Source organism: Somniosus microcephalus, chromosome 30 (assembly GCF_052327205.1).
Source record: "Somniosus microcephalus isolate GS21.2 chromosome 30, FLI_Smic_1.0, whole genome shotgun sequence".
NCBI lineage: Eukaryota > Metazoa > Chordata > Chondrichthyes > Squaliformes > Somniosidae > Somniosus > Somniosus microcephalus.
The window spans coordinates 43,165,420-43,190,351 of NC_141016.1; the positions used below are offsets into that span (position 1 = coordinate 43,165,420).

General features: G+C 46.9%; 1 protein-coding gene across 5 annotated transcripts in view; it reads right to left on the bottom strand.

Annotated features, from left to right (window-relative positions):
• The window catches only part of LOC147098181 (zinc finger MIZ domain-containing protein 1-like), a 162,277-nt gene that overhangs the window by 50,219 nt on the left and 87,126 nt on the right, over positions 1-24,932 (bottom strand). For 4 of the 5 annotated variants that reach the window (XM_085971386.1, XM_085971387.1, XM_085971385.1 and 1 more), the window contains exons 3-6: positions 20,410-20,527; positions 17,567-17,775; positions 11,993-12,191; positions 7,477-7,749 (exon numbers count right to left, since the gene is read on the bottom strand). In XM_085971386.1, coding sequence (XP_085827512.1) covers positions 7,477-7,749; positions 11,993-12,191; positions 17,567-17,775; positions 20,410-20,527 — 799 coding nt within the window. The remainder of the gene's footprint in view (positions 1-7,476; positions 7,750-11,992; positions 12,192-17,566; positions 17,776-20,409; positions 20,528-24,932) is intronic. The other variant, XM_085971389.1, reaches the window with a different exon arrangement.

Consider the following 24,932-nt stretch of genomic DNA (forward strand, 5'->3'; position numbering starts at 1 on the left):
AATTATCTGTCAGTTCTGTGCGTTACCCGGTATCGGTCAGTTCCGTGCGTTACCCGGTATCGGTCAGTTCCGTGCGTTACCCGGTATCGGTCAGTTCCGTGCGTTACCCGGTATCGGTCAGTTCCGTGCGTTACCCGGTATCGGTCAGTTCCGTGCGTTACCCGGTATCGGTCAGTTCCGTGCGTTACCCGGTATCGGCCAGTTCCGTGCGTTACCCGGTATCGGCCAGTTCCGTGCGTTACCCGGTGTCGGTCAGTTCCGTGCGTTACCCGGTGTCGGTCAGTTCCGTGCGTTACCCGGTGTCGGTCAGTTCCGTGCGTTACCCGGTGTCGGTCAGTTCCGTGCGTTACCCGGTATCGGTCTGTTCCGTGCGTTACCCGGTATCGGTCAGTTCCGTGCGTTACCCGGTGTCGGTCAGTTCCGTGCGTTACCCGGTATCGGTCAGTTCCGTGCGTTACCCGGTATCGGTCAGTTCCGTGCGTTACCCGGTGTCGGTCAGTTCCGTGCGTTACCCGGTATCGGTCAGTTCTGTGCGTTACCCGGTATCAGTCAGTTCTTTAGTTAAAGAACTTTGAAGCTTTCATGACAGTAATGTTTGCAATCCAGCATTGGCTGCCCTATGTATCATAATTAAACTTATTCTAGTCTAATTTATGGAGCACTAAGATTTGAAAATAACGTGGCTTTGGGTAGTGACATTGGAGTGCTTTATGCCATGTTCAGCATTACCTGACCAGAAGTGCCAGGCTGCTCTAGAATCCATGTTTAAGGAATCTCCCATTAAATTGATGTGTGAATCTAATTAATCTAACAGAGTGCTGTGAAATGTCTTGCTGTAAACTCCTAATTCGCTATCTTTATAAACTCGGTAATATTTGGCTTGTTTTAATGTGCTGTGTTTACAGGCAGTGATTATGCTGAAACTGTCTTCAGTCACATTAGTCAGTGTGTCTTATCATTAACTTTAAACAAAACTGAATAAAAAACCTTCTAAAACACTTACACAGTATTCATTATTCAGCAAAAATGAACCACAAGTGGCACCTCTTCTATGGCTCGGTTCAGCTTTTAACACTGGTTCATGCAGGGGAAGTTCAGATGGGAAAATCAACAACACATACAGATTACACCGGGATACAGTTTAGGTGGCTTTACACTATGGATTGACTGCAGACGCACGGTTCTCTGCCTGCTGGACTGCACTTCATATTGTAAATTGGCAGCATCATTGCTCCAGAAACATAAGAAATAGGAGCAGGAGTCGGCCATTTGGCCCTTCGAACCTGCATGGGTAGGGTTGTGGTTTAATTAAAACAAATGCGAGAGCTGCTGGTTTGTTATAACTCTGGGGCTCTATATTTACAGCCGATGCAGAGAGGGGAAAGGGGAGAGTGAAAGACAAAGGTAGCTCTCCTGAAACAAGACCAAAAATCCTTCTATTAAATGTAAAAGCACCCTAAAGCTATACAATATACAGCATTTTGGTAAATGCTGGTTCAGGAGCCAGCAGCCATGCCATTCTGTCATGGTGTCAAGCCCATTAATTTGGGTTTTTTTGGAAAAATGTACAGACTTGCAGAATTGAATTGTCAAAACACCAGTAAAATTCATGCAATGAAAACAAAATTTGACATATTTAATCACCACAAACCAGTGCCACTGATTCTCTCAATGTGTTGGCCTCCCAGTAGGCATTACTTTTACACAGGATAAAAGCAAAAGGAAACAAGGATAAAAGCAAAAGATAGGAAGGAGAAAAACAAAAGTGGCAGTCAGAGAAATCAACAGTTTAAATCAAACGTGGCCACAGTAAATAATAATTCTAATAGGTCTAAGAGCGTTAAAAAAACAAGCCTGCAGGCTTTGTGTCTTAACGCGAGGAGCATTCGTAATAAGGCGGATGAATTGGCTGCGCAAATAGAGGTAAACGAATATGATTTGGTTGGGATTACGGAAACGTGGCTCAAGGATGGCCAAGGCTGGGAACTCAACATCCAGGGGTATTTGATATTCAGGAAAGATAGGCAAAAAGGAAAGGGAGGTGGGGTAGCATTACTGGTTAAAGAAGGGATTAACACAATTGTAAGGAAGGATATTAGCTCTGATGATGCGGAATCTGTATGGGTAGAATTGAGAAATACTAAGGGGCAGAAAACGTTAGTGGGAGTGGTATATAGACCTCCAAACAGTAAGGCGGAGGTTAGGGATGGCATTAAAAGGGAAATTAAAGAAGCGTGCAATAAGGGCACAGCAGTCATCATGGGTGACTTTAATCTACATATAGATTGGGCTAACCAAATTAGTAACAATACTGTGGAGGAGGAATTCCTGGAGTGTTTACGGGATGGTTTCCTGGACCAATATGTCGAGGAACCAACCAGAGATCAGGCCATCTTAGACTGGGTATTGTGTAACGAGAAAAGATTAATTAGCAATCTTGTTGTACGAGGCCCCTTGGGTCGGAGCGATCGTAATATGATCGAATGCTTCATTAAGATGGAGAATGAAGTAGTTGACTCAGAGACTAGGGTCCTAAATTTAAATAAAGGAAACTACGATGGCCTGAGGAGCAAGTTGGGTAGGATTGATTGGGGAATGTCACTCCAAGGGTTGACGGTGGATAGGCAATGGCAAACATTCAAAGACCGCATGGATGAACTACAGAATTTGTTCATCCCAGTTTGGCATAAAAATGAAACAAAAAAGGTGACTCAACTGTGGCTAACAAGGGAAATTAGGGATAGCAATAGTACTGAAGACTTGTGCTCCAGAACTAGCTGCGCCCATAGCCAAGCTGTTCCAGTACAGCTACAACGCTGGCATCTACCCGGCAATGTGGAAAATTACCCAAGTATGTCCTGTCTACAAAAAGGAGGACAAATCCAACCCGACCAATTACCATCCCATCAGTCTACTCTCAATCATCAGCAAAGTGATGGAAGGTGTCGTCGACAGTGCTATCAAGCGGCACTTACTCAGCAATAACCTGCTAACTGACGCCCAGTTTGGGTTCCGCCAGGGCCACTCAGCTCCTGACCTCATTACAGCCTTGGTCCAAACATGGACAAAAGAGCTGAACTCAAGAGGTGAGGGGAGAGTGACTGCCCTTGACATCAAGGCAGCATTTGATCGAGTGTGGCATCAAGGAGCCCAGCAAAACTGAAGTCAATGGGAATCAAGTGGAAAACTCTCCATTGGTTGGAATCATACCTAGCACAAAGGAAGTTGGCTGTGGTTGTTGGAGGTCATTCATCTCAATCACATGACATCACTGCAGGAGTTCCTCAGGGCAGTGTCCTAGGCCCAACCATCTGTTTCATCAATGACCTTCCCTCCATCATAAGGTCAGAAGTGGGGATGTTCGCTGATGATTGCACACTGTTCAGCACCATTCGAGACTCGTCAGATACTGACGCAGTCCGTGTCCATATGCAGCAAGACCTGGACAACATTCAGACTTGGGCTGACAAGTGGCAAGTAACATTCGCAACACACAAGTGCCAGGCAATGACCATCTCCAACAAGCGAGACTCTAACCATCTCCCCTTGACATTCAATGGCATTACCATCGCTAAATCCCCCACTATCAACATCCTGGGGATTACCATTGATCAGAAACTGAACTGGACCAGCCATATAAATACTGTGGCTACAAGAGCAGGCCAGAGGCTGGGAATTCTGCGGCGAGTGTCTCACCTCCTGACTCCCCAAAGCCTTTCCACCATCTACAAGGCACAAGTCAGGAGTGTGATGGAATACTCTCCACTTGCCTGGATGAGTGCAGCTCCAACAACACTCAAGAAGCTCGACACCATTCAGGATAAAGCAGCCCGCTTGATTGGCACTCCATCCACCACCTTCAACATTCACTTCCTCCACCACCGGCGCACTGTGGCTGCAGTGTGTACCATCTACAAGATGCACTGCAGCAACTCGCCAAAGCTCCTTCAACAGCACCTTCCAAACCCGCGACCTCTACCACTTAGAAGGACGAGGGCAGCAGACGCATGGGAACATCACCACCTTCAAGTTCCCCTCCAAGCCACACGCCATCCTGACTTGGACCTGTATCGCCGTTCCTTCACTGTCGCTGGGCCAAAATCCTGGAACTCCCTTCCTAACAGCATTGTGGGTGTACCTACACCATATGGACTGCAGCGGTTCAAGGCGGCGGCTCACCACCATCTTCTGAAGGGCAATTAGGGATGGGCACTAAATGCAGGCCTAGCCAGCGACGCCCACATCCCATCAATGAATAAAAAAAAAGATCCACGGAGAGGACATATAAATTGGCCAGAAAAAGCAATAATCCTGAGGATTGGGAGCAGTTTAGGATTCAACAAAGGAGGACAAAGGGATTAATTAAGAAGAGGAAAATAGAATATGAGAGTAAGCTTGCAGGGAACATAAAAACTGACTGTAAAAGCTTCTATAGATATGTGAAGAGAAAAAGATTGGTGAAGTCAAGCGTAGGTCCCTTGCAGTCAGAAGCAGGGGAATTTATAATGGGGAGCAAAGAAATGGCAGACCAATTAAATACATACTTTGGTTCTGTCTTCACAAAGGAGGACACAAATAACCTCCCAGAGATGCCGGGGAACATAGGGTCAGATGAAAGGGTGGAACTGAAAGAAATCAGTCTCATAGGGAAATGGTGTTAGGCAAATTGATGGGACTGAAGGCCGATAAATCCCCAGGGCCTGATAATCTACATCCTAGGGTACTTAAGGAAGTGGCCCTAGAAATAGTAGATGCATTGCTGGTCATCTTCCAGAACTCAATAGACTCTGGAACAGTACCCATGGATTGGAGGGTAGCTAATGTTACCCCACTATTCAAAAAAGGTGGTAGAGAAAAAGCGGGGAATTATAGGCCGGTAAGCCTGACATCGGTAGTGGGGAAAATGCTAGAGTCCATTATAAAAGATGTAATAGCAGAGCACTTGGAAAGCAGTGACGGGATCGGACAAAGTCAACATGGATTTACAAAAGGTAAATCGTGCTTGACTAACCTACTGGAATTTTTTGAGGATGTAACTGGTAAAATAGATAAGGGAGAACCAGTGGATGTGGTATATTTGGACTTTCAGAAGGCTTTTGATAAGGTCCCGCATAAGAGATAAGGTCCCGCATAAGAGATTAGCGTGCAAAATTAAGGCACATGGGATTGGGGGCAAGGTATTGACTTGGATAGAGAACTGGTTGGCGGATAGAAAGCAAAGAGTTGGAATAAACGGGTCGTTTTCCGAGTGGCAGTCAGTGACTAGTGGGGTACCGCAAGGATCGGTCCTAGGACCCCAGCTGTTCACAATATATATTAATGATCTGGACGAGGGAATTGGATGTAATATCTTCAAATTTGCAGACGACACAAAGCTGGGTGGGAGGGTACGCTGTGAGGAGGATGTTGTGAAACTCCAGTACGATTTGGACAGGTTGGGTGATTGGGCAGAAACATGGCAAATGCACTATAATGTGGATAAATGTGAGGTTATCCACTTTGGTGGTAAAAACAGGAAGGCAGAGTATTATTTGAATGGCAATAGATTGGGAGAAGGGGAAGTGCAAAGAGACCTGGGTGTTCTTGTGCACCAGTCGCTGAAGGTAAGCATGCAGGTGCAGCAGGCGGTTAAGAAGGCAAATGGTATGTTGGCCTTCGTAGCGAGAGGGTTCGAGTACAGGAACAAGGATGTCTTGCTGCAGTTGTACAGGGCCTCGGTGAGACCGCACCTTGAGTATTGTGTGCAGTTTTGGTCGCCTTATCTGAGGAAGGACATTCTTGCCATGGAAGGAGTGCAGCGAAGATTCACCAGGCGGATACCTGGGATGGCAGGAATGACGTATGAGGAGAGATTGTGTCGATTGGGCTTATACTCACTGGAGTGTAGAAGATTGAGAGGGGATCTCATCGAAACCTATAAAATTCTGTCAGGCCTGGACAGACTAGATGCAGGAAGGATGTTTCCGATGGCCGGGGAGTCCAGAACCAGGGGTCATAGTCTAAGGATAAGGGGTAAGCCATTTAGGACTGAAATGAGGAGGAATTTCTTCACCCAGAGAGTGGTGAACCTGTGGAATTCTCTGCCACAGAGGGTGGTGGAGGCCAATTCATTAAATATATTCAAGAAGGAGTTGGATATATTTCTTAAGGCTAAAGGGATCAAGGGATATGGGGAGAAGGCAGGGACAGGGTACTGAATTTGGATGATCAGCCATGATCTCATTGAATGGCGGAGCAGGCTCGAAGGGCCGAATGGCCTACTCCTGCTCCTATCTTCTATGTTTCTATGTTTTGAAGTGATGGGGTTTACTTGCTTGCCAAAAATAGTCGCAATCTCCACCAAATCTATCTTCTGAACTAGCAGACAAGCACCTAATTTAATATTTAAATTTCGTGGCAGCTTTATTCCGATGATTTTACATTTGAAACGTGGAATCCCATCAATGGACAGCAGAACAGAAGGCATCCAACCAACAGGTTCAACACCCCAGATTCAATCTTTTCAACGACAAAAAAAACCTTGGTTTTGTTTCCCCTCCTCCCTTCAAGCTGCTCGGGTAGAGTTCCATGGATACGAGTAGACCACTGGTACCTTACCCAGGTGACCGCTCTTTATATGTCAACCTTCTTGGCAACTGCCTGGGCTCTACTTTGTCTCTCCCCTGACAAGACAGTGCAGATTGGGAACTCACCGCACCAATCACGTGAGAACACACATCCTATCACGGTATTCGGGAGCTCCAAGAAAGAGCTGTGCCACCAGTTTTATTCCGGGTCTTAAAGGGTTGGAGTGAAGCTGCTCAAATTGCATCTAAAAGCCAAAACGAGTTGGCAGTTTCTGCTGACAGCAGCAGCCTTCCCGTGTTGAACACGAGTAAAATAAATCATAATACCCTGGAAATGACAATGAACAACCTTATTGTACAAACGCTTAATGGTCTGTTAAAACAGCAGCGCGAGAAATTTGGTATGAGTGCATTATGTATTCGTGTGATAACGTCACTCAGGCTAATAACCACAAGTGGCTTTTCATCTTATCCATTGTGGAACAAGGTTGCCGTAGTCAGCACTCCAGCCTAAAGGGGATAGAAGTTTACTTCAGATAAGGGCATGTACATGGTATGGTAGCCAGAGAGCAGTGGGATGTTGGTGTGTAGCAGTGGTCCTGTATATGCCGAATTATCACTGATCTCAGGTGTGCTGTCGTGGGGAAGTAGTGAATAGAAATAGTCACTTCAACAGGGGAGGAAGGCATGAGGGATAATCCCTCCCCTAGCACCGGGTTCTTTGAGGAGAGGCCTGGTAACAAGTTGCCAGCCAGTTCAAGTGGTGCGTGGGTTCAGCTAAGAAGGGAATTGCCTTTAAAAAAGGGAATTGCAATTTGAAAAAAATAAAAACGATAAGGATGTGTACATTTTCTTAGTCTGGGAATAGTATTAACTGATGTAGAAGGCAAGAATGATTCAACAAGCTTACCTCACTGACGTACGGCCTCTTTACTCCTTGCCCAGACATCTGTTGTGTTGGACGGGGTCCTGGGTATCCATGCTGTGGCATTCGCTGGCTTTGTGCACTGAACATGGGGTTGATACCGGGAGGCCTCGAGTGGTTCATGGACATATGTGATATCCCTGATGGTCCCATTGCACCAGCCATTCCTCCTGTGGTCATTCCAGTGGACATTTGGGATGGACCTCGAGGGCCTGAGTGAGTCATGTACTGGTTATTATAGGACTGGGCTGCACTTATCTGAAAAAGAAAGCAGATAAAAACAGGTATTAAGTGTTTCGCTGAAATCCCCGAGTTCTAACATCCAGCATGACGGACACTTTCTGAGCCATATAAACAAGGACGGTCCCAGGTTTGATCCTTTGTGCTGAGTCAGCTGATTGCCACTGGGGCAGCAGGAAGATCACTACAATTGGCCTTAGAATTCCTGGGCTAAGAAAATCAGCCCTGCTCCTGCTCCTGCACCAGTGATGATTACTGGAGGCTCATGTTTGTGGACATCGGCAGAGGACCACCTGCCTAGGCTCACGCATGAAGAATGACCACATGGACGAGGTACCAGAGATTTCAGGAGGAGGGGAGAGCATCAGAAGGGGAGGAAAATGTTTCGAAGTTTTATTTGATCCAGGTTGGTAGGGTTGTTTGGATGTATCTTGGCTACAGTACCAGGTACAAACTTGTATTTGAGTCTCAGGCTTGACTGACAATCATACTTGAATTTCTCTGAGGGAGTGGCGGTTATCTTACGGAGTATGGACTGAGTGTGGCCCACAGGCATTCCATAATAAATAAACTGTCCTGTCCGGCCCCAGAGTCGCCAAGAGGCCGGTGTCAGCTTGGTTCAGTGGCTAGCAGTCGCAGCTCTAGATCAGAAAATGTGGTGTCAAGCCCCACTGCGGCACTTGAGCACATAACCTAGGCTGATACTTTAGTTCCAAGGGGGTGCTGCGTTCGTCAGAAGTCTTGTCCTTCAGCTCAAATGTCAAACAGGCCCTCTCAGCCAGCTCAGGTGGATGTTCAAGTTTCCACAGCACTATTCAAAGAAGAGCAGGGAAACTATCCTGGCCAACATTAATCCCTCCATCGAAACACCACAAATAAAGCAGATAACTGAAGTCATTTATCTCTTACGCTCTATGGGATTAGAATGGCTGCTGCCCGAACAACAGTCACTGTACTTCCAAAGATAAATTAATTGTGTAGAAAGTGCTGAGATATTATATTGCACCATATAAAATCAAATATAATATATAAAACTACAGTTATAGTTGCTGGAAATACTCAGCAGGACAGGCAGCATCTGTGAAGAGAGAAACAAAGTTAGCGTTTCAGGTCGATGACCTTTCATCAGAACTGGAAAAAGTTTGAGATGTAACCTGTTTTAAATAAAGCAAAAGAGACAAACAGAAATCCTATCGGAGAGAAGAGCAGAACTTCTTTCAGGAAGAGAAGGGGCAGTGAATGAAACACTGATACAGAAGCAGGATACTGCGGATGCTGGAAACCCAGCGTTTTCTGTTTCTATTTCAGATTTCCAGCATCCGCAGTATTTTGCTTCTGTATTAGAGTTATCGTTGCTGTTTCATGTCCTAACTAAGATTTGTGATACTGACTAAAATAGCTGCCCTCCCACATATTACACAACTCCATTCCACTAACACTGGGCTGCCTCTGTGCTGTCCCATTTAATCTCCCACTTGTCATAATGCAGTGAAACTACTTAGGACTCATCAGAGTCCAGGTGGTCTCTGTTGGTGGATGTGGGACAACATCACAAGCTAGGAACTGTTTGGTTAACACTATCACTGTTGAGTAATCATTTTCAGAAAAACAGCAAAATGTGTCAAAACATACGTGAAAAACAAAGTGTTATTTAATTTATTTTAAATAATCTTCCTGTAGAAGAGTGCAAGAGATTTATTTTCCAACAAATCAAAATGCATTAATTAAATCCTACGCAGTCCCCAAAGGCCCAGCATTTAAAGCCTGACCAGCTGCAGCTCCAAACCATCCGGACCACAAGTGTCGTAGTTCAATTCCCAGTCTCTGCTGACTTAGCTATCTCACCCAGGTCTACAACTGAGCTGCCACGAATGGGCTCACAGTGCCCCTATGTTATGGAGAGGGAAATCGGCCAGGGTCCCAATCCTGGTGGCTATCCGGTGACTCCTGCTGGAAGTGCGCATGTGAAGGTTATCGAGTGAAACATAGAAGATAGGAGCAGGAGTCGGCCATTCGGCCCCTCGAGCCTGTTTCGCCATTTAATGAGATCATGGCTGATCATCCAAATTCAGTACCCGGTCCCTGCTTTCTCCCCATATCCCTTGATCCCTTTAGCCTTAAGAAATATATCTAACTCCTTCTTGAATATATTTAATGAATTGGCCTCAACTGCCTTCTGTGGTAGAGAATGCCACAGGTTCACCACTCTCTGGGTGAAGAAATTCCTCCTCATCTCACTCCTAAATGGCTTACCCCTCATCCTTAGACTGTGACCCCCGGTTCTGGACTCCCCGGCCATCGGGAACATCCTTCCTGCATCTAGTCTGTCTAGTCCTGTTAGAATTTTATAAGTTTCAATGAGATCCCCTCTCATTCTTCTAAACTCCAGCGAATATAAGCCTAATCGACCCAATCTCTCTTCATACATCATTCCTGCCATCCCAGGTATCAGTCTGGTGAATCTTCGCTGCACTCTCTCCATGGCAAGAACATCCTTCCTCAGATAAGGCGACCAAAACTGCACACAATACTTAAGGTGTGGTCTCACCAAGGCCCTGTACAACTGCAGCAAGACATCCTTGCTCCTGTACTCGAACCCTCTCGCTATGAAGACCAACATACTATTTGCCTTCTTAACCGCCCGCTGCACCTGCATGCTTACCTTCAGCGACTGGTGCACAAGGACTCGTTGCACTTCCCCTTTTCCCAATCTATTGCCGTTCAGATAATAATCTGTCTTCCTGTTTTTGCCACCAAAGTGGATAACCTCGCATTTATCCACATTATACTGCATTTGCCCAATCACCCAACCTGTCCAAATCATACTGGAGTTTCTCTGCATCCTCCTCACAGCACACACGCCCACCCAGCTTTGTGTCGTCTGCAAACTTGGAGATATTACATCTAGCTCCCTCGTCTAGATCATTAATATATATTGTGAAGGAAGCATTGATGCACTCTATAGTCTGAGTTTGCTGATGATTACTCTCTAGGCTCACACATAATAAATGGCTACCTGAAGACTGTCAAAGAGGAACGAATTAGGGAATTTAAAAAAATGTCAGTACATTATCCACTGGGACATTCTGCTTTGCAATTTCAAATACGCAACTGACAATTCCAAGCAAGCCTGTTTTGCTGTGACTAGTAGTGGGAGTAATAGTGCCAGCTATAACTGGAGGAAAAATAGATTAGAACAACTACTTGCATTTCGAGAATGCTGCTCCTGGGCAGGAAGATAGCTGAAAGTGCCTAACAGTCAGGACAAGAGTCAGCACTGAATGGGATGGTAAAATGTGACAAAAGGAGAGGGTGAGTTTGGAGTGGGGACTAAAGGCACAGTTGAAAAGAAGAGTTTTGGAAACAGAGAGGGAGGTGACAAGGCAAAGAGAAGCCTAGGCATGAAGTTGGAGGGACGAGCAGCCACTAATGGAGGAATGGAGTGAGTGGAAAACCAGGAGAAACTAGTGTAGTGGAAGGTGTGCGAGGACATAATGTTGGATGAAATCATGGATAAAAGTAGAATGGCGAGTGGCTCTGGAGGGATTGAAAATGAAGAGATTATTTCATATGCAGTTAGATAAACCACTTGCTGCTGAGTAAGTGGAATCACAGCATGTATGGCAATGTACACTTTACAGATCTCCTTATGCAGACAATCCTCTTCACTGCACTGTTCCACTGCCCTGTTGGAGCAGTGCAATCTGAAGCAGTGCGCACCTGGAACTGGGACCCACCAGGCGGCCTGAAACCCTCGGTTCCAGCATGGGTCAGGGGTGTTACTGGTCTATTATCCAAACCACACTCCCATAGTTTGGTCGGTGTATTGTTTGCACACTCTGGTGGCCACTCAAAAAATGAAGGTGAGAGGTAACGGTGGGGCAGCACGGTGGCATAGTGGTTAGCACTGTTGCCTCACAGCGCCAGGGACCCGGGTTCGAATCCGGCCTCGGGTGACTGTCTGTGTGGAGTTTGCACATTCTCCCCGTGTTTGCGTGGGTTTCCTCCGGGTGCTCCGGTTTCCTCCCACAGTCCAAAGATGTGCGGGTTAGGTTGATTGGCTATGATAAATTGACCCTTAGTGTTAGGGAGGATTAAATACGTGGGGTTACGGGGATAGGGTGGGATATGTGTTGGTGTAGGGGTTACGGTGATCGGGTGGGATATGTGTTGGTGCAGGCTCGATGGGCCGAAATGGCCTCTATCTGCACTGTGGGGTTTCTGTGTTTCTGTGTTTCTGTGTGTAACGTCCAGTTCTTACCGGTCCATACTGACTCATCTCCTGGCTTTGCTTCTCCTGTAGAGCAGCCACGGTGGCTGTGGCAGTGGCGGTGGCTGTGGCCGCGGCAGCAGCCACAGCAGCAGCGGCCGCAGCAGCAGCTGGCTGGGTGAAGTGCGTTGGTGGCCTGGAATGTGAAGGGATTCCCATTCCACCAGAGCCATTTGGGCCACCAGGGTAACTAAAAGCAAACGGAAAGGGAGTGTTAATGGAAAGAACTGATAAGAAATTTTAAGCTCTTGGGAAGGTTGCTTCCCTAGCCACACGGGGGAAGGCAGTGTTGCCCTGTGCCACCTCTGGTTTATATTCATTATATAATCAAAAAGTTTCTGTTACACAGAGGAAATCTTGGCTACAGTTCACATTACGTCATTAAAATTGCAGCATAGAAGGAGGCTGTTTAGCCCATGATATCTGCAACTGGGGCTATCTACTCAAATCCTATTTCCTTATCTTTTTATATTCTTTTAAAATATTTATCCAACTCCTTTTCAAATGAAGTTATAGTCTTTATACCAGTAGCCTCTGTGGTAAGCATTCCATGTTCTCATAACCCTGTGTGAATGCATTTCTTCTAACTCCCCCTTTCGTTCTTTGAGTAATGATCATCAGGCTCCCCTTACTGATTCACCAATAAGCAAACAATCTCTCACTTTCTACCATCTCAAAGTTTGAACCTGCTATTAGATCCTCCTTTGGTCCAGTGTAAAACACCCAGTTTTATTGAGCTTTTCTTCATAACTATGGTATCAATCTAGCAAATCTTTGCTGGGCTCCCTGCCATGGTTCGAATATCCTTTCTATAACTGGGTGTCCAGAACTGTGGCCTAGCCAGTGTCTTGAGCAAATTCAAAATTTACTTCCCTGCTTGCACATTCAATGTATCAAATAGAATCCCATTTGACTATATATGGTCTTTTCTGCCTCCACTCCCACCTACATATCTGCATCCTCAGCTCTCGGTTACAAGTCTTCCCATTTAGGGTTTACTTCCTTTCATTTTTCTTCCCAAAACACTGTATTTCCCAATGGAAGTTCCACTGACTGCCTTCAGGCATGTTCTATCTGTATGCAACACATATTTTGGTTTCACATTGAAAGTCATGTTTTTCGTGTTGTTGACACCCTGGAATGTAGGAGGAGTTAGAACACAAGAATACTTCCAAGAAATTATTAAGGCTCTATAAAATCTCTAGCCTAAAGGTGAATCAAGCAACATTCTGAATATTAATGAAACTACAACCCACATTTTGCAACTCTTGACGAATTGCATTTCATAGATGACACTTCAAGTCCCAGAAGCAGTGGGACCATTACGTTCCACAGCATTTGTTCATTGCTGTCTACTCATCCTTAAAACCTTCACTCTTGTTCTTCATCAGATATTTATTTCGCTCATTTTTAAAGAAATTCAATCAAACTATGCGTTGAGTCCATTCCACCCATACATCACTCTCTGGGAAAGAAACATTTCTTCGAATGTTTGGTCTTACTTGAAACTTGTTCATTCATGTGCTCTCGTGCTGCAACCACACTAAGTTAAATAATTTAATTCTAGTTTCCAGAACTCTGATTATCTTAGAGACCCCCTCTCTTATTCAATAATACAGCCTGGAATTCCAGAATCATTTTTGATGCTTTTCTCTAAACCTGTTCTGCTGCATCAAAGTCCTTTTGGCAGTACAGTGCCAAAAAAAGCACAAAATATTTCAAAGTAAAACAATTTAAATCCTTTCTGACTGGTAATAAATTGCCCAGCAGTAGCATGATTCTTGAAGAGGAAGATGAAGTGGTTCCAATGGGAATATGTACAATGCTGCCCACAATGCTTAGCGACTGAAAGTTTCAATGTCAGGAGTAAGAATCATGGAACAACAGGGGTAAAGGTGGTCTCACCATTCTTGTGAAGGGCAGTAGCTTTTATCAGCAATCTTTCAGCATTATCTGGGCCAAATGGGAAGATAAGTAATTGGGGGAGGGCATCTGTAATTTAAAGGATGCTTTGGCGTTAGCCGTGGCTCAGTGGGTGGCACCCTCGCCTCGGAGTCAGAAGGTCATGGATTCAAACCCACTCCAGAGACTGGAGAACAAAATCTTGACTGACACTCCCAGTGCTGCACTGTCAGAGGTGCCGTCTTTCGGATGAGACATTAAACTGAGGGCCCGTCTGCTCTCTCAGGTGGACGTAAACGATCCCACAACACTATTCAAAGAAGAGCAGGGGGGTGTTCCACCCGGTGTCCTGGCCAACATTTATCCCTCACCCAACACCTAAAACAGATTATTTGGTCATTATCTCATTGCTGTTTGTGGGATCTTGCTGTGTGCACAATGGCTGCCATGTTTCCTGCATTACAAAAGTGACTATGCTTCAAAAGTACTTTATTGGCTGTAAAGCACTTTGGGATGTCCTGAGGTCATGAAAGGTGCTTATAAATGTAAGTCTTTTCTTTTCTTTCTTGGTACAATAATTCAAGTAAAATAATTGAGAATGTTTTGATTAATTATCAGGGCCTAATAATTTTTATAGCTATGGGGGTTCAACGAGGTTGAAGTATATGAATAGAATCATCTTTCAGTGGGAATCCTAGTGCTTGCTTAATACTTACAGTTGAATAGTTATTTTGTTATTTACCCTATCCTTTGGGTAATTACTCCAAAATTGCATTTTCTATAGTTAATTCACAGAAATGTGTTTTACTGTATACTGAGTTACACATCATCTAAACTAATCGGTACAAATGGAAAAAATGAGCCAAACTGCAATTTTTCAGAACTGTTTTGTGCTTTAGACATGCACACGCTCCTCTCTGTAAATGACTCATTGCATTAATAGTCTGCTATCTATGAAATGCTGGTGATTAACAGATCTATTGTGACTCATCATCATTCACCATGATGCTGTCACATGTGTATTTTAAAATTTTGAATCAATCTAAATTTTAAACAGTGATTATATTACATTAAACAGTTGACATTAGGTAACAAAAACAAACACTACAAATAGAACTCAACTCAGAGAAGCATCCTCCACATGTAGAGTAAAGAAATTAGTAGCCAGCCGCTAAAAGGTGAAACACACTCTCTGTAGACTTCAGAAAGTAAGAAAGCCCGACACAGGGTCGCCTTGCAGCTCTTATACCACTTTTGTTTTTACAAAAAGAAAATTGAAATGGCAACCAGCCTTCTGGCATTGAATGAAAAGAACATGGACACAGACACGATGAAACAACTTTATTTAATAAGTATTCAATGAAAAGGTAAATAAATAATATTCCAAATTTTATAGATTGAAAGGAAATGATTAGTAGTTATCTTCGCTACTGATCACCTTTGTAGTTAAACTGTAAACATAACATGAAGTAGAACTTAGGGAGGAAAATTCACTGCATGGAACCTCCAGTGTACCAGTCTCTGAATGGAGAGACACATCAGGCAAAGCAGCACCCGAGGCTACCTCAGTAATCCCACTACACGACATCGGAAGACTCCAAGAAAGTCTGGCAATCAGATGCATGGAAGAGTGTGGTCATAACCAGACTGGCAATAGAGCCAACCTGCTCAGCTAACCCAAGGCCAGGCAACCTGCACATTGTGCAATGGGGGAAACCACTCTGCAAAGCATTTAAACACTTCAGGGATCCTGAGCCTTCAGAGTTATGTGTGGGGATGGGGGTAGTTGAATGGGCAATTCCAGATTCCCAGAAGTGAAGTGCCACTTCCCATTTCCCAGATGCTGTAGAGGCTTCCTCCTTGTGTATGGTGCTTCTGTGGACTAGCCTGCGATTGAGGTATTATCCTGCAGACTAATTGAATTATGGCCATTGAATGTTGGATAGCATTCCACAGAGTCAGTGGTGTGCACCTCCTTCACTTCTTCCTACTCCTCCTCAGATAAGACAATGATGCTTTCTTTGGAGGAGTTGGTCATGGTTTGTCATATTGATAGTGATCTCTAAAGTTATAATTTATGGACATGAGATTTTTTCCCTTTACATCATCTGACCAATTTTATATTAAGCTACATATTTGCTCAAAAAACTTAATGGATGCAGATAAAGGTAGGTAAGGACCACTATAGCTGTATTTTGATATGCTGCTCACACTCATATCATGTTAGCATATACTGTTTTTCTACAGTCATTGGCATGGCTCAAACAAATTAATAGCGTACCAGAATCCTGGTATGCACACCCATGGGATGGAAAGCTACCACAGCTCTCTCTCGCTTTGCACATTACGAGTCACCTTTAGCCTTTCCATTCACCGAGCTGCGCCCTGAAACCCACTCCATTTTTCCGATTTTAATCTTTTAGTCCAGGATTCCAGTGCCACTATTGTTCATAAAGGACTTTGGAGCCCCCTCACTTTCTCCACTTCTGACACTTTGAAGCCCCTCCTGCCAGAAATGTAGCTTGTGCCGTAGCTGGGTTTGGTAAACCATTCTTAGCTGGGTTTGGTAAACCATTCTTAGCTGGGTTTGGTAAACCATCCTGCTTCCATTGGTGACGATGCAAAATAGGTCGCACTCAATAGCAAAAGTCAAGTAATTCATATCTGGTTGATGAGTTGTTTAATCTGTATAACTCCATTGGATGGCTTTACTCAACACTGGTACTCAGCACATGGTCATTAAGTGGAAATGGCACTGTAACAGTCAGGCATTAACGGCATATAATCACCGCACATTTACCCCTCCTCCACCCTGCAAATATCTGCAACAACTGCAGATAGGATCATTCTGGTGTGCATTATTTTTAAACTGGAACTCTTCAACAAACACTCACACTTCATAGAATGGACAGCTGATTGTGTAAGGTATATCTTTTAGTAATTAAATATTAAACAAGTTGATGTTACTGGTGTGGCCAATATTGGTTTGTTTGTTAGGATTGTGGCAGGGTGTTTTTTAAATGCATGACTGTGACAAGCGAGTACTCTCCATAACGAGACTAATGCTTGCAGGGAACATCATACAACTTGTCTTCAATCAAACAATTGCTAAATAGACAATCGCTTAGTGTTTGTCTTCTGATGCAGGCCAGATTACATTGTGACCAAATGTCAATTATGAATCTGTAATATAGTAAATATTGAAAATTGTCATTTTTGTTTATGTACATTTGTCATTTTTTTTTAATGCATACAAAATATATACATCAGCTATTTGTCCTCAGTCAAGTAAGTCTACAGTCAAAGTTTCCACTTGATTTTTTAAATATATTATATATATATTATGTTTATATATATATATATATAAAATCCAATGCTGAACCTCCCCTCTTTAATATGGACTGAAATGCCAGAGATATCCTATTTTTGGTAAATGTATACTTGCTGTATAGACCAACGCCATCACAATGCTCCACATTTGATCCTCACATGCACCGCAGGCCTGATCTTAAAGACACACAAGCACATTTAGTGACATGACTACAGTTTCACTGTCCACCATCAATCAACTGCTGAGACAGCTCTGTAAAAACCTTTCAAATTTGACATAGTTCTGCACTTTTAAATCATCATTCAATATATGTGTTTTTTTTCTTTGGTTACCTTCCTCCGTATCCTGCTCCTCCAGGATAGCTAGGCCGTCCATACATGTTTTGCTGCATGTATCCCTTGCTTGAACCAGTTTCTGTGGCTGGGAATGGTTGCTGTCCCATGAACTGTGGAGAGTTAATTCCTGGACCATTGCCAGGTAGCCCAGATGCCATGTGATTCCCACTAGAGTTACCCCCAGGAGCCATAGGGTTTCCCAGGACCTGTGAAAGGGGCAGGAGAGAGTACAGATTTAAAACAAGACAAGCGATACTGTTTTGTTTAAGTTTTCAGAATTGTACACCTCAGTACAGAAGTGCGTGCACAAAAATCCTTTAAAAGCTACTCCCCATTTTATTCATACATTTACCCCATTTTCTACCCTATTAGTCCTCCTGCAGGCATACTTCCTTCATAATCTGTAACTGGAAGTTTTCTGAGGCTGCTGTCAGTAAGATATGGCTGATGAAAAGGATGGGCCAAGGAATGGCAGATGTATTTTAAATCAGATAAATATCATTGAACATGAAATAAACTTGCATAATGAATGTGTGCCCATTAGCAAAGATGGAAAATTAGGGGATAATTATCAACCATTCACTCAAGAGTATCTGGTCAATGTAATGCTTCCAGAAAGAAGATATAGCCCCGTATCACATCTCTCAGAAGCAGCGTAAAGCACTACACATACAATAAATGACTTTCTGAAGCGAAGTGACTGTTAAGTAGGTGAATGCAGCAGCTATTTTGAGCACAGGAAAGTCCCGCAAACAGCAATGAGATGAATAACTAGTTAATCTGCTTTTGGTGGTGTTGATCGAAGAATGTTGGCCAGGACACTGGGGGATCTCCTTGCTCCTCTTCAAAAGATCCTTCCAAGAAAGCTTTAACACCCAGAACAGAAAGACAGGGCCTGAGTTTAAAGTCTCATCTGAAGGGCAGTCATCAACAACGTTATCAATTCCTAGGATGTATTTCCAGAGGCTACCCAGGAACAGCTCAGAGAAGAGCAACAAGAATGATTCAAGGAGTTGGGATTCTAAATCATAAAGATAAATAAATATACAGACATATTAGAACTTGTTTTCATTGTCATAAAGAATGCAAAAGAGAGAAGGTTCCGGAATCTGAAATACTGAGTGGTATGGATAATGTAGACATAAGTAGTTTCAGTGATTTTGACAGTGGTCAACGATGTAAAGGATGAGTAAAATAAGCCTCAAGCAGGACTAAAGATTAGAATCCTTCCGTCACACACAGAGACTGGTGGACACGTTGAATAGGATCACAGTATAAGAATAAGCACAGGCAAGAGGAAAAAATACTCTCTGAAACATAATTGTTCCAATGCTGCTGGAACCACAGATATTTTATCGATGGAATGCAACAGGTTAGGGTGGAATAATATTGGATCAACATCCAGGGGTTCCTTGAGTCAGAGAAATAGTTCATTATCTTGGAAGGTTTTCCTCATATTGAAACAGGTCCACGACAGGACAAATTGTACATGGCTTCCAGAGGAAACGGGATTGATGGACAAAATGGCCTTCCATTCCATTCTTAAATTCAGAAGGCAAGTCATTCATACCACCCTTAGTAGGTGACTTAAGAGTGGCATTGGCAGAGGTTTGCAAGCGGGGACACCAATGCTTCTTAAGGAAATTGCACCTTAAACTGGGGAGAAAAACCTGGATGGGAGGTTGGGGGGGGGCGGTGGTTGGGGGGGTGGTGGTTGGGGGGGGGGGGTGGGTGGTGGGGGGGGGGGGAAAGGAGAGTGAAGAACCTGGTAGCCATTATACTAAAGATGCAATCTTCAACTAGGAAACCAATTTCAAATTTCATTTGACTGATATTCACAATTGGTTTTCCCAAGCAGTGAGTTTGCTTATCTCAGCCAAATCAACTAGGGAAGGAAGAACCATTGGTCAAGTGAGGTCTCTTCCTGCATAGTCTCGCCCTCTCCTTGTGACAGTCACGGATATTGTTGGAAGAGATGTCTGCTAATTCAACCATTACAAATGGGAAGAAAGTGATTTACTCCAGTCTCAAGTTGAATGGCTTGAAATGTTGGCCACCACTTAAACCTCAAACCACAAACTAAACACTTCCAATTACCACACTACCAGGCTGCTGTTGATACAATTTATAGATTTGTATTAACTGTGAATTATGTGGGAATAAATGGCTTTGCAAATAAAGAGATTGCAATCAGACAGAAAAGTGAGCAGAAGTAAATCAATCAGATCTTGCACTTCTTCCAAATATAATATCTGATCCGAGAAGAATTCACATTCATTTTGATATCTGCATGTGTTGCTAACAAGTAGTGAAATGCAGATTTTAAATGTTTATTAAAATGAGCCTGGTCCGTGATATCACATGCTTGTTAACGGACGTGCTGTTCCATGTAGCGGCAGGGAGGGAAGCCACACCCGTCAGCTTCTGCAAGGGGTGTTCCTATTTCTGCGGACCGTGAGAAAAGGCCAGCTGGCACAGATACTTTCTCGACACGGAGGGAGGGGAAACAGGAGGGCAAGTTAACGCAGGCCACTCGCACATTCTGAAGAGTACAGGGCTGGCCTTCTCAGCAGGGAAATTTAGTGTGGTACTGGGTGAACAAAAAAGAGAAAGGAAAAAGACATTTGTGCAGAAGTAAATGTACAACTACACTTAGCAGGGCTGTGAAATGATAGTGCCGTGGCATGAGAAGAAGTGTGTGCACTATCGATACAATTTTAAACAGTTTGTGGTTTTTGTGGACCTAAACAGGTGACAAACACAGGAATTCATCGAACAGGCTGCAAGAGCTGAATAGAGTTTAAATATAGAGGCAACCCGAGAAATGGAATGAATTTTACCTGACTCTGAGATGTATTATTGACTCCCCATACTGTAGTTACCACAGAAAGCGAACCTGGAGGCTGATTGGTGTTCTGTTGCCAAGGAACAGAATCATTGTATGTAAATGACCCATCACTGAGGAAGGAAGGGAAAAGAAGATAGCAGCTGTCAGTGTGGGAGGAAACGTTTGCTCTCTTGTGTTGCAATTAAGAGACAGAAAAACAATGTGCTACGTTTGGCACTAGCCGGATTATGAAAATCCAACTCTCATGCATTCAATTTGGTCATGCTCACCTTTTTTCTTCTTCTCGTGTAGTGGAAAACCAGCAGCCCATTAAAGTAATAATCAGCAACCTTAATCAAGAGCAACTCTTGTAGATCTACAACGGAGTCATATGTTCCGTTACTATCATCTGGAACTAATGAACCAGGTAACGACATGTATTTAAAATGAAGGAAGCAAAAAGTATGCAGTGGGCAAGCCAGCGAGTTCCAACACTGTCCTTTCATCTCGGACTGAAATCTGAACCTAGCCAAGAAATAAGAATGTCTCCTCCCTTGCTTGGCTGTTATGGGAACTCAAGTAAAATGGTTAGGGCAACACGGGCCTTGTTCCCAGCGGGTAAAACACAAATCTGGTTTCATAATTGGGAATAACTGACAGCAAATTCCCCTGCCACATAAATAAAAGATCAGTTATATCGACTTTTCACATCAAAATGTCAACTTAGCTTTCATAGCTTGATGGCAGCGCAAATCTGAGCAGGTCTGAGATTCTGACAGGTAACACGGGAGGTTCAAAAGTGATCAATTGTGAGTGTGGAAAATATCAGGGCATCAGAGAGAATTTCTATCAAAAATTCTCACAAATATGCCCTGAATTCTGACTGACAACCAAAAACTCCCATTCCTACTGGGGGAGGAGAGAAGCTGTGTAACACTGGCGGCACACTATGTTACAGCTTGCCATGAACAGAGGGACAACCAGTAAACTAAGACAAGAGTATATATAAACAAGGCGAGGATATATTTATAAACTCAGGGATATACCTGTTTATACACTGTATGAATGGAACCGCGTTTATGTGTTCAACCATAAATGTATTTTGATGCTTTGGCAACATAAGATGTACCTTATCATGCCAATAAAGCGATTTGTATTGTATTGTATTGTGTGGGGTGTGTGTGTGGGGGTGTGTGGGGGGTGGGGGGGTGTGGGGGGGTGTGTGTGAGGGGTGTGAGTGGTGTGTGTGCGGGGTGTGTGAGTGTGGGGTGGGTGGGGGGGTGAGTGTGGGGTGTGTGGGGGTGTGTGTGGGGGTGTGTGTGGGGGGGGTGTGTGCTTGGTGTTTGGGGGTGTGCGGGGTGTGTGTGCAGGGTGTGCGCTTGGTGTTTGGGGGTGTGCGGGGTGTGAGGATGCGGGATGTGTGTGTGGGGTGTGTGTGCGCTTGGTGTTTGGGTATGTGTGGGGTGTGAGGGTGCGGGTGGGGTGTGAGGGTGCGGGGAGAGTGTGCGGGGTGTGTGTGGTGCGAGTGGTGTGTGGGGTGTGAGGGTGCGGGGTGAGTGTGCGGGGTGTTTGGGGTGAGTGTGCAGGGTGTGTACGCGGGGTGTGGGGTGTGAGGGTGCGGGGTGAGTGTACGGGGTGTGTGTGCGGGATGTGGGGTGTGTGTGGTGCGAATGGTGTGTGGGGTGTGAGGGTGCGGGGTGAGTGTGCGGGGTGTGTGTGCGGGATGTGGGGTGTGTGTGGTGCGAATGGTGTGTGGGGTGTGAGGGTGCGGGGTGAGTGTGTGGGGTGTGTGTGCGGGATGTGGGGTGTGTGTGGTGCGAGTGGTGTGTGTGCGCTTGGTGTTTGGGTGTGTGTGTGGTGTGAGGGTGCGGGGTGCGTGTGCGGGGTGTGGTGTGCGGGGTGTGAGGGTGCGTGCGGGGTGTGGTGCGAGTGGTGTGTGGGGAGTGAGGGTGCGGGGTGTGAGGGGGCGGGGTGAGTGTGCGGGGTGAGTGTGTGGGGTGTGTGTGCTGCGAGTGGTGTGTGTGCGCTTGGTGTTTGGGCGTGTGCGGGGTGTGAGGGTGCGGGGCGAGTGTGCGGGGTGAGTGTGCGGGGTGTGTGTGGTGCGAATGGTGTGTGTGGGGTGTGAGTGTGCGGGGTGTGTGTGCGGGGTGTGAGGGTGCGGGATGTGGGGTGTGTGGTGCGAGTGGTGTGTGCGCTTGGTGTTTGGGTGTGTGTGGGATGTGTGGGTGCGGGGTGAGTATGTGGGGTGCGTGTGCGGGGTGTGGGGTGTGTGTGCGGGGTGTGGGGTGTGTGTGTGGGGTGTGAGGGTGCGGGGTGAGTGTGTGGGGTGTGTGTGCGGGATGTGTGGGGTGTGAGGGGTGAGGGTGTGGGGTGAGTGTGGTGCGAGTGTTGTGTGGGGTGTGTGTGTGCCGGGTGTGTGGTGTGCGGGGTGCGAGTGTGCGTGGGGTGCGGGGTGTGAGTGTGCGGGGTGCGAGTGTGCATGGTGCGGGGTGTGAGGGTGCGGGGTGCGTGTGGTGCGAGTGGTGTGCGCGCTTGGTGTTTGGGTGTGTGTGGGATGTGTGGGTGCGGGGTGACTGTGCGGGGTGTGTGTGCGGGGTGTGAGTGTGCGGGGTGTGAGGGTGCGGGTTGTGTGTGCGGGGTGTGTGTGGTGCGAGTGGTGTGTGGGGTGTGAGGGTGCGGGGCGTGTGCGCGCTTGGTGTGTGTGTGGTGTGAGTGCGGGGTGAGTGTGGGATGTGAGGGTGCGGGTTAAGTGTGCGGGGGTGGGGTGTGTGTGGTGCGAGTGGTGTGTGGGGTGTGAGCGTGCGGGGTGTGAGTGTGCGGGGTGTGAGGGTGCGGGTTAAGTGTGCGGGGGTGGGGTGTGTGTGGTGCGAGTGGTGTGTGGGGTGTGAGGGTGCGGGGTGTGAGGGTGCGGGGTGTGAGGGTGCGGGGTGTGAGGGTGCGGGGTGTGAGGGTGCGGGGTGTGAGGGTGCGGGGTGTGAGGGGTGTGAGGGTGCGGGGTGTGAGGGTGCGGGGTGCGGGATGTGGGGTGTGTGCGGGGTGTGTGCGCGCGCTTGGTGTTTGGGTGTGAGGGTGCGGGGTGTGTGTGGTGCGAGTGGTGTGCGGGGTGTGAGGTGTGTGCGGGATGTGGGGTGTGTGTGTGTGGGGTGTGTGTGCGGGATGTGGGGTGTGTGTGGTGCGAGTGGTGTGCGGGGTGTGAGTGTGTGGGGTGTGTGCGGGATGTGGGGTGTGTGGGGCGTGGGTGTGCGGGGTGTGTGTGCAGGGTGTGTGCGCTTGGTGTTTGGGGGTGTGAGGGTGTGGGGTGAGTGTGCGGGGTGTGTGTGCAGGGTGTGTGGTGCGAGTGGTGTGTGGGGTGTGAGTGTGCGGGGTGTGTGTGCAGGGTGTGCGCGCTTGGTGTTTGGGGGTGTGTGGGGTGTGGGGTGAGTGTGCGGGGTGTGTGGTGCGAGTGGTGTGTGGGGTGTGAGGGTGCGGGGTGTGTGTGCAGGGTGTGTGTGCGGGGTGTGGGGTGTGTGCGGGGTTTGAGGGTGCGGGGTGAGTGTGCGGGGTGAGTGTGGTGCGAGTGGTGTGTGCGGGGTGTGTGTGCGGGGTGTGAGTGGTGCAAGTGGTGTGAGTGTGCGGGGTGTGTGCGGGGTGTGAGGGTGTGTGTGGTGCGAGTGGTGTGTGAGTGTGCGGGGTGTGTGAGCGGGGTGTGGGGTGTGAGGGTGCGGGGTGTGTGTGCGGGGTGAGGGTGCGGGTTGAGGGTGCGGGGTGTGGGTGCGGGGTGTGTGCGCGGGGTGTGGGAGGGTGCGGGGTGAGTGTGCGGGGTGTGGGTGTGGGGTGAGTGTGCGGGGTGAGGGCTGTGTGGGGTGTGAGGGTGCGGGGTGAGTGTGCGGGGTGTGGGTGCGGGGTGTGTGTGCGGGGTGTGGGGTGTGTGAGGGTGCGGGGTGAGTGTGTGAGGTGTGTGTGCGGGGTGTGTGTGCGGGGTGTGGGTGCGGGGTGAGTGTGCGGGGTGTGGGTGCGGGGTGTGTGTGCGGGGTGTGGGGTGTGTGAGGGTGCGGGGTGAGTGTGTGAGGTGTGTGTGCGGGGTGTGTGTGCGGGGTGTGGGTGCGGGGTGTGTGTGCGTGAGGGTGCGGGGTGAGTGTGTGAGGTGAGTGTGCGGGGTGTGTGTGCGGGGTGTGTGTGCGGGGTGAGTGTGCGGGGTGTGTGTGCGGGGTGTGGGTGCGGGGTGTGGGTGCGGGGTGAGTGTGCGGGGTGAGTGTGCGGGGTGTGGGTGCGGGGTGTGGGTGCGGGGTGTGTGTGCGGGGTGTGTGTGCGGGGTGTGGGCTGTGTGGTGTGTGAGGGTGCGGGGTGAGTGTGCGGGGTGTGTGTGTGCGGGGTGTGTGTGCGGGGTGTGTGTGTGCGGGGTGAGTGTGCGGGGTGTGTGTGTGCGGGGTGTGTGTGTGCGGGGTGTGTGTGTGCGGGGTGTGTGTGTGCGGGGTGTGTGTGTGCGGGGTGTGTGTGTGCGGGGTGTGAGTGTGCGGGGTGAGTGTGCGGGGTGTGGGCTGTGTGGTGAGTGTGCGG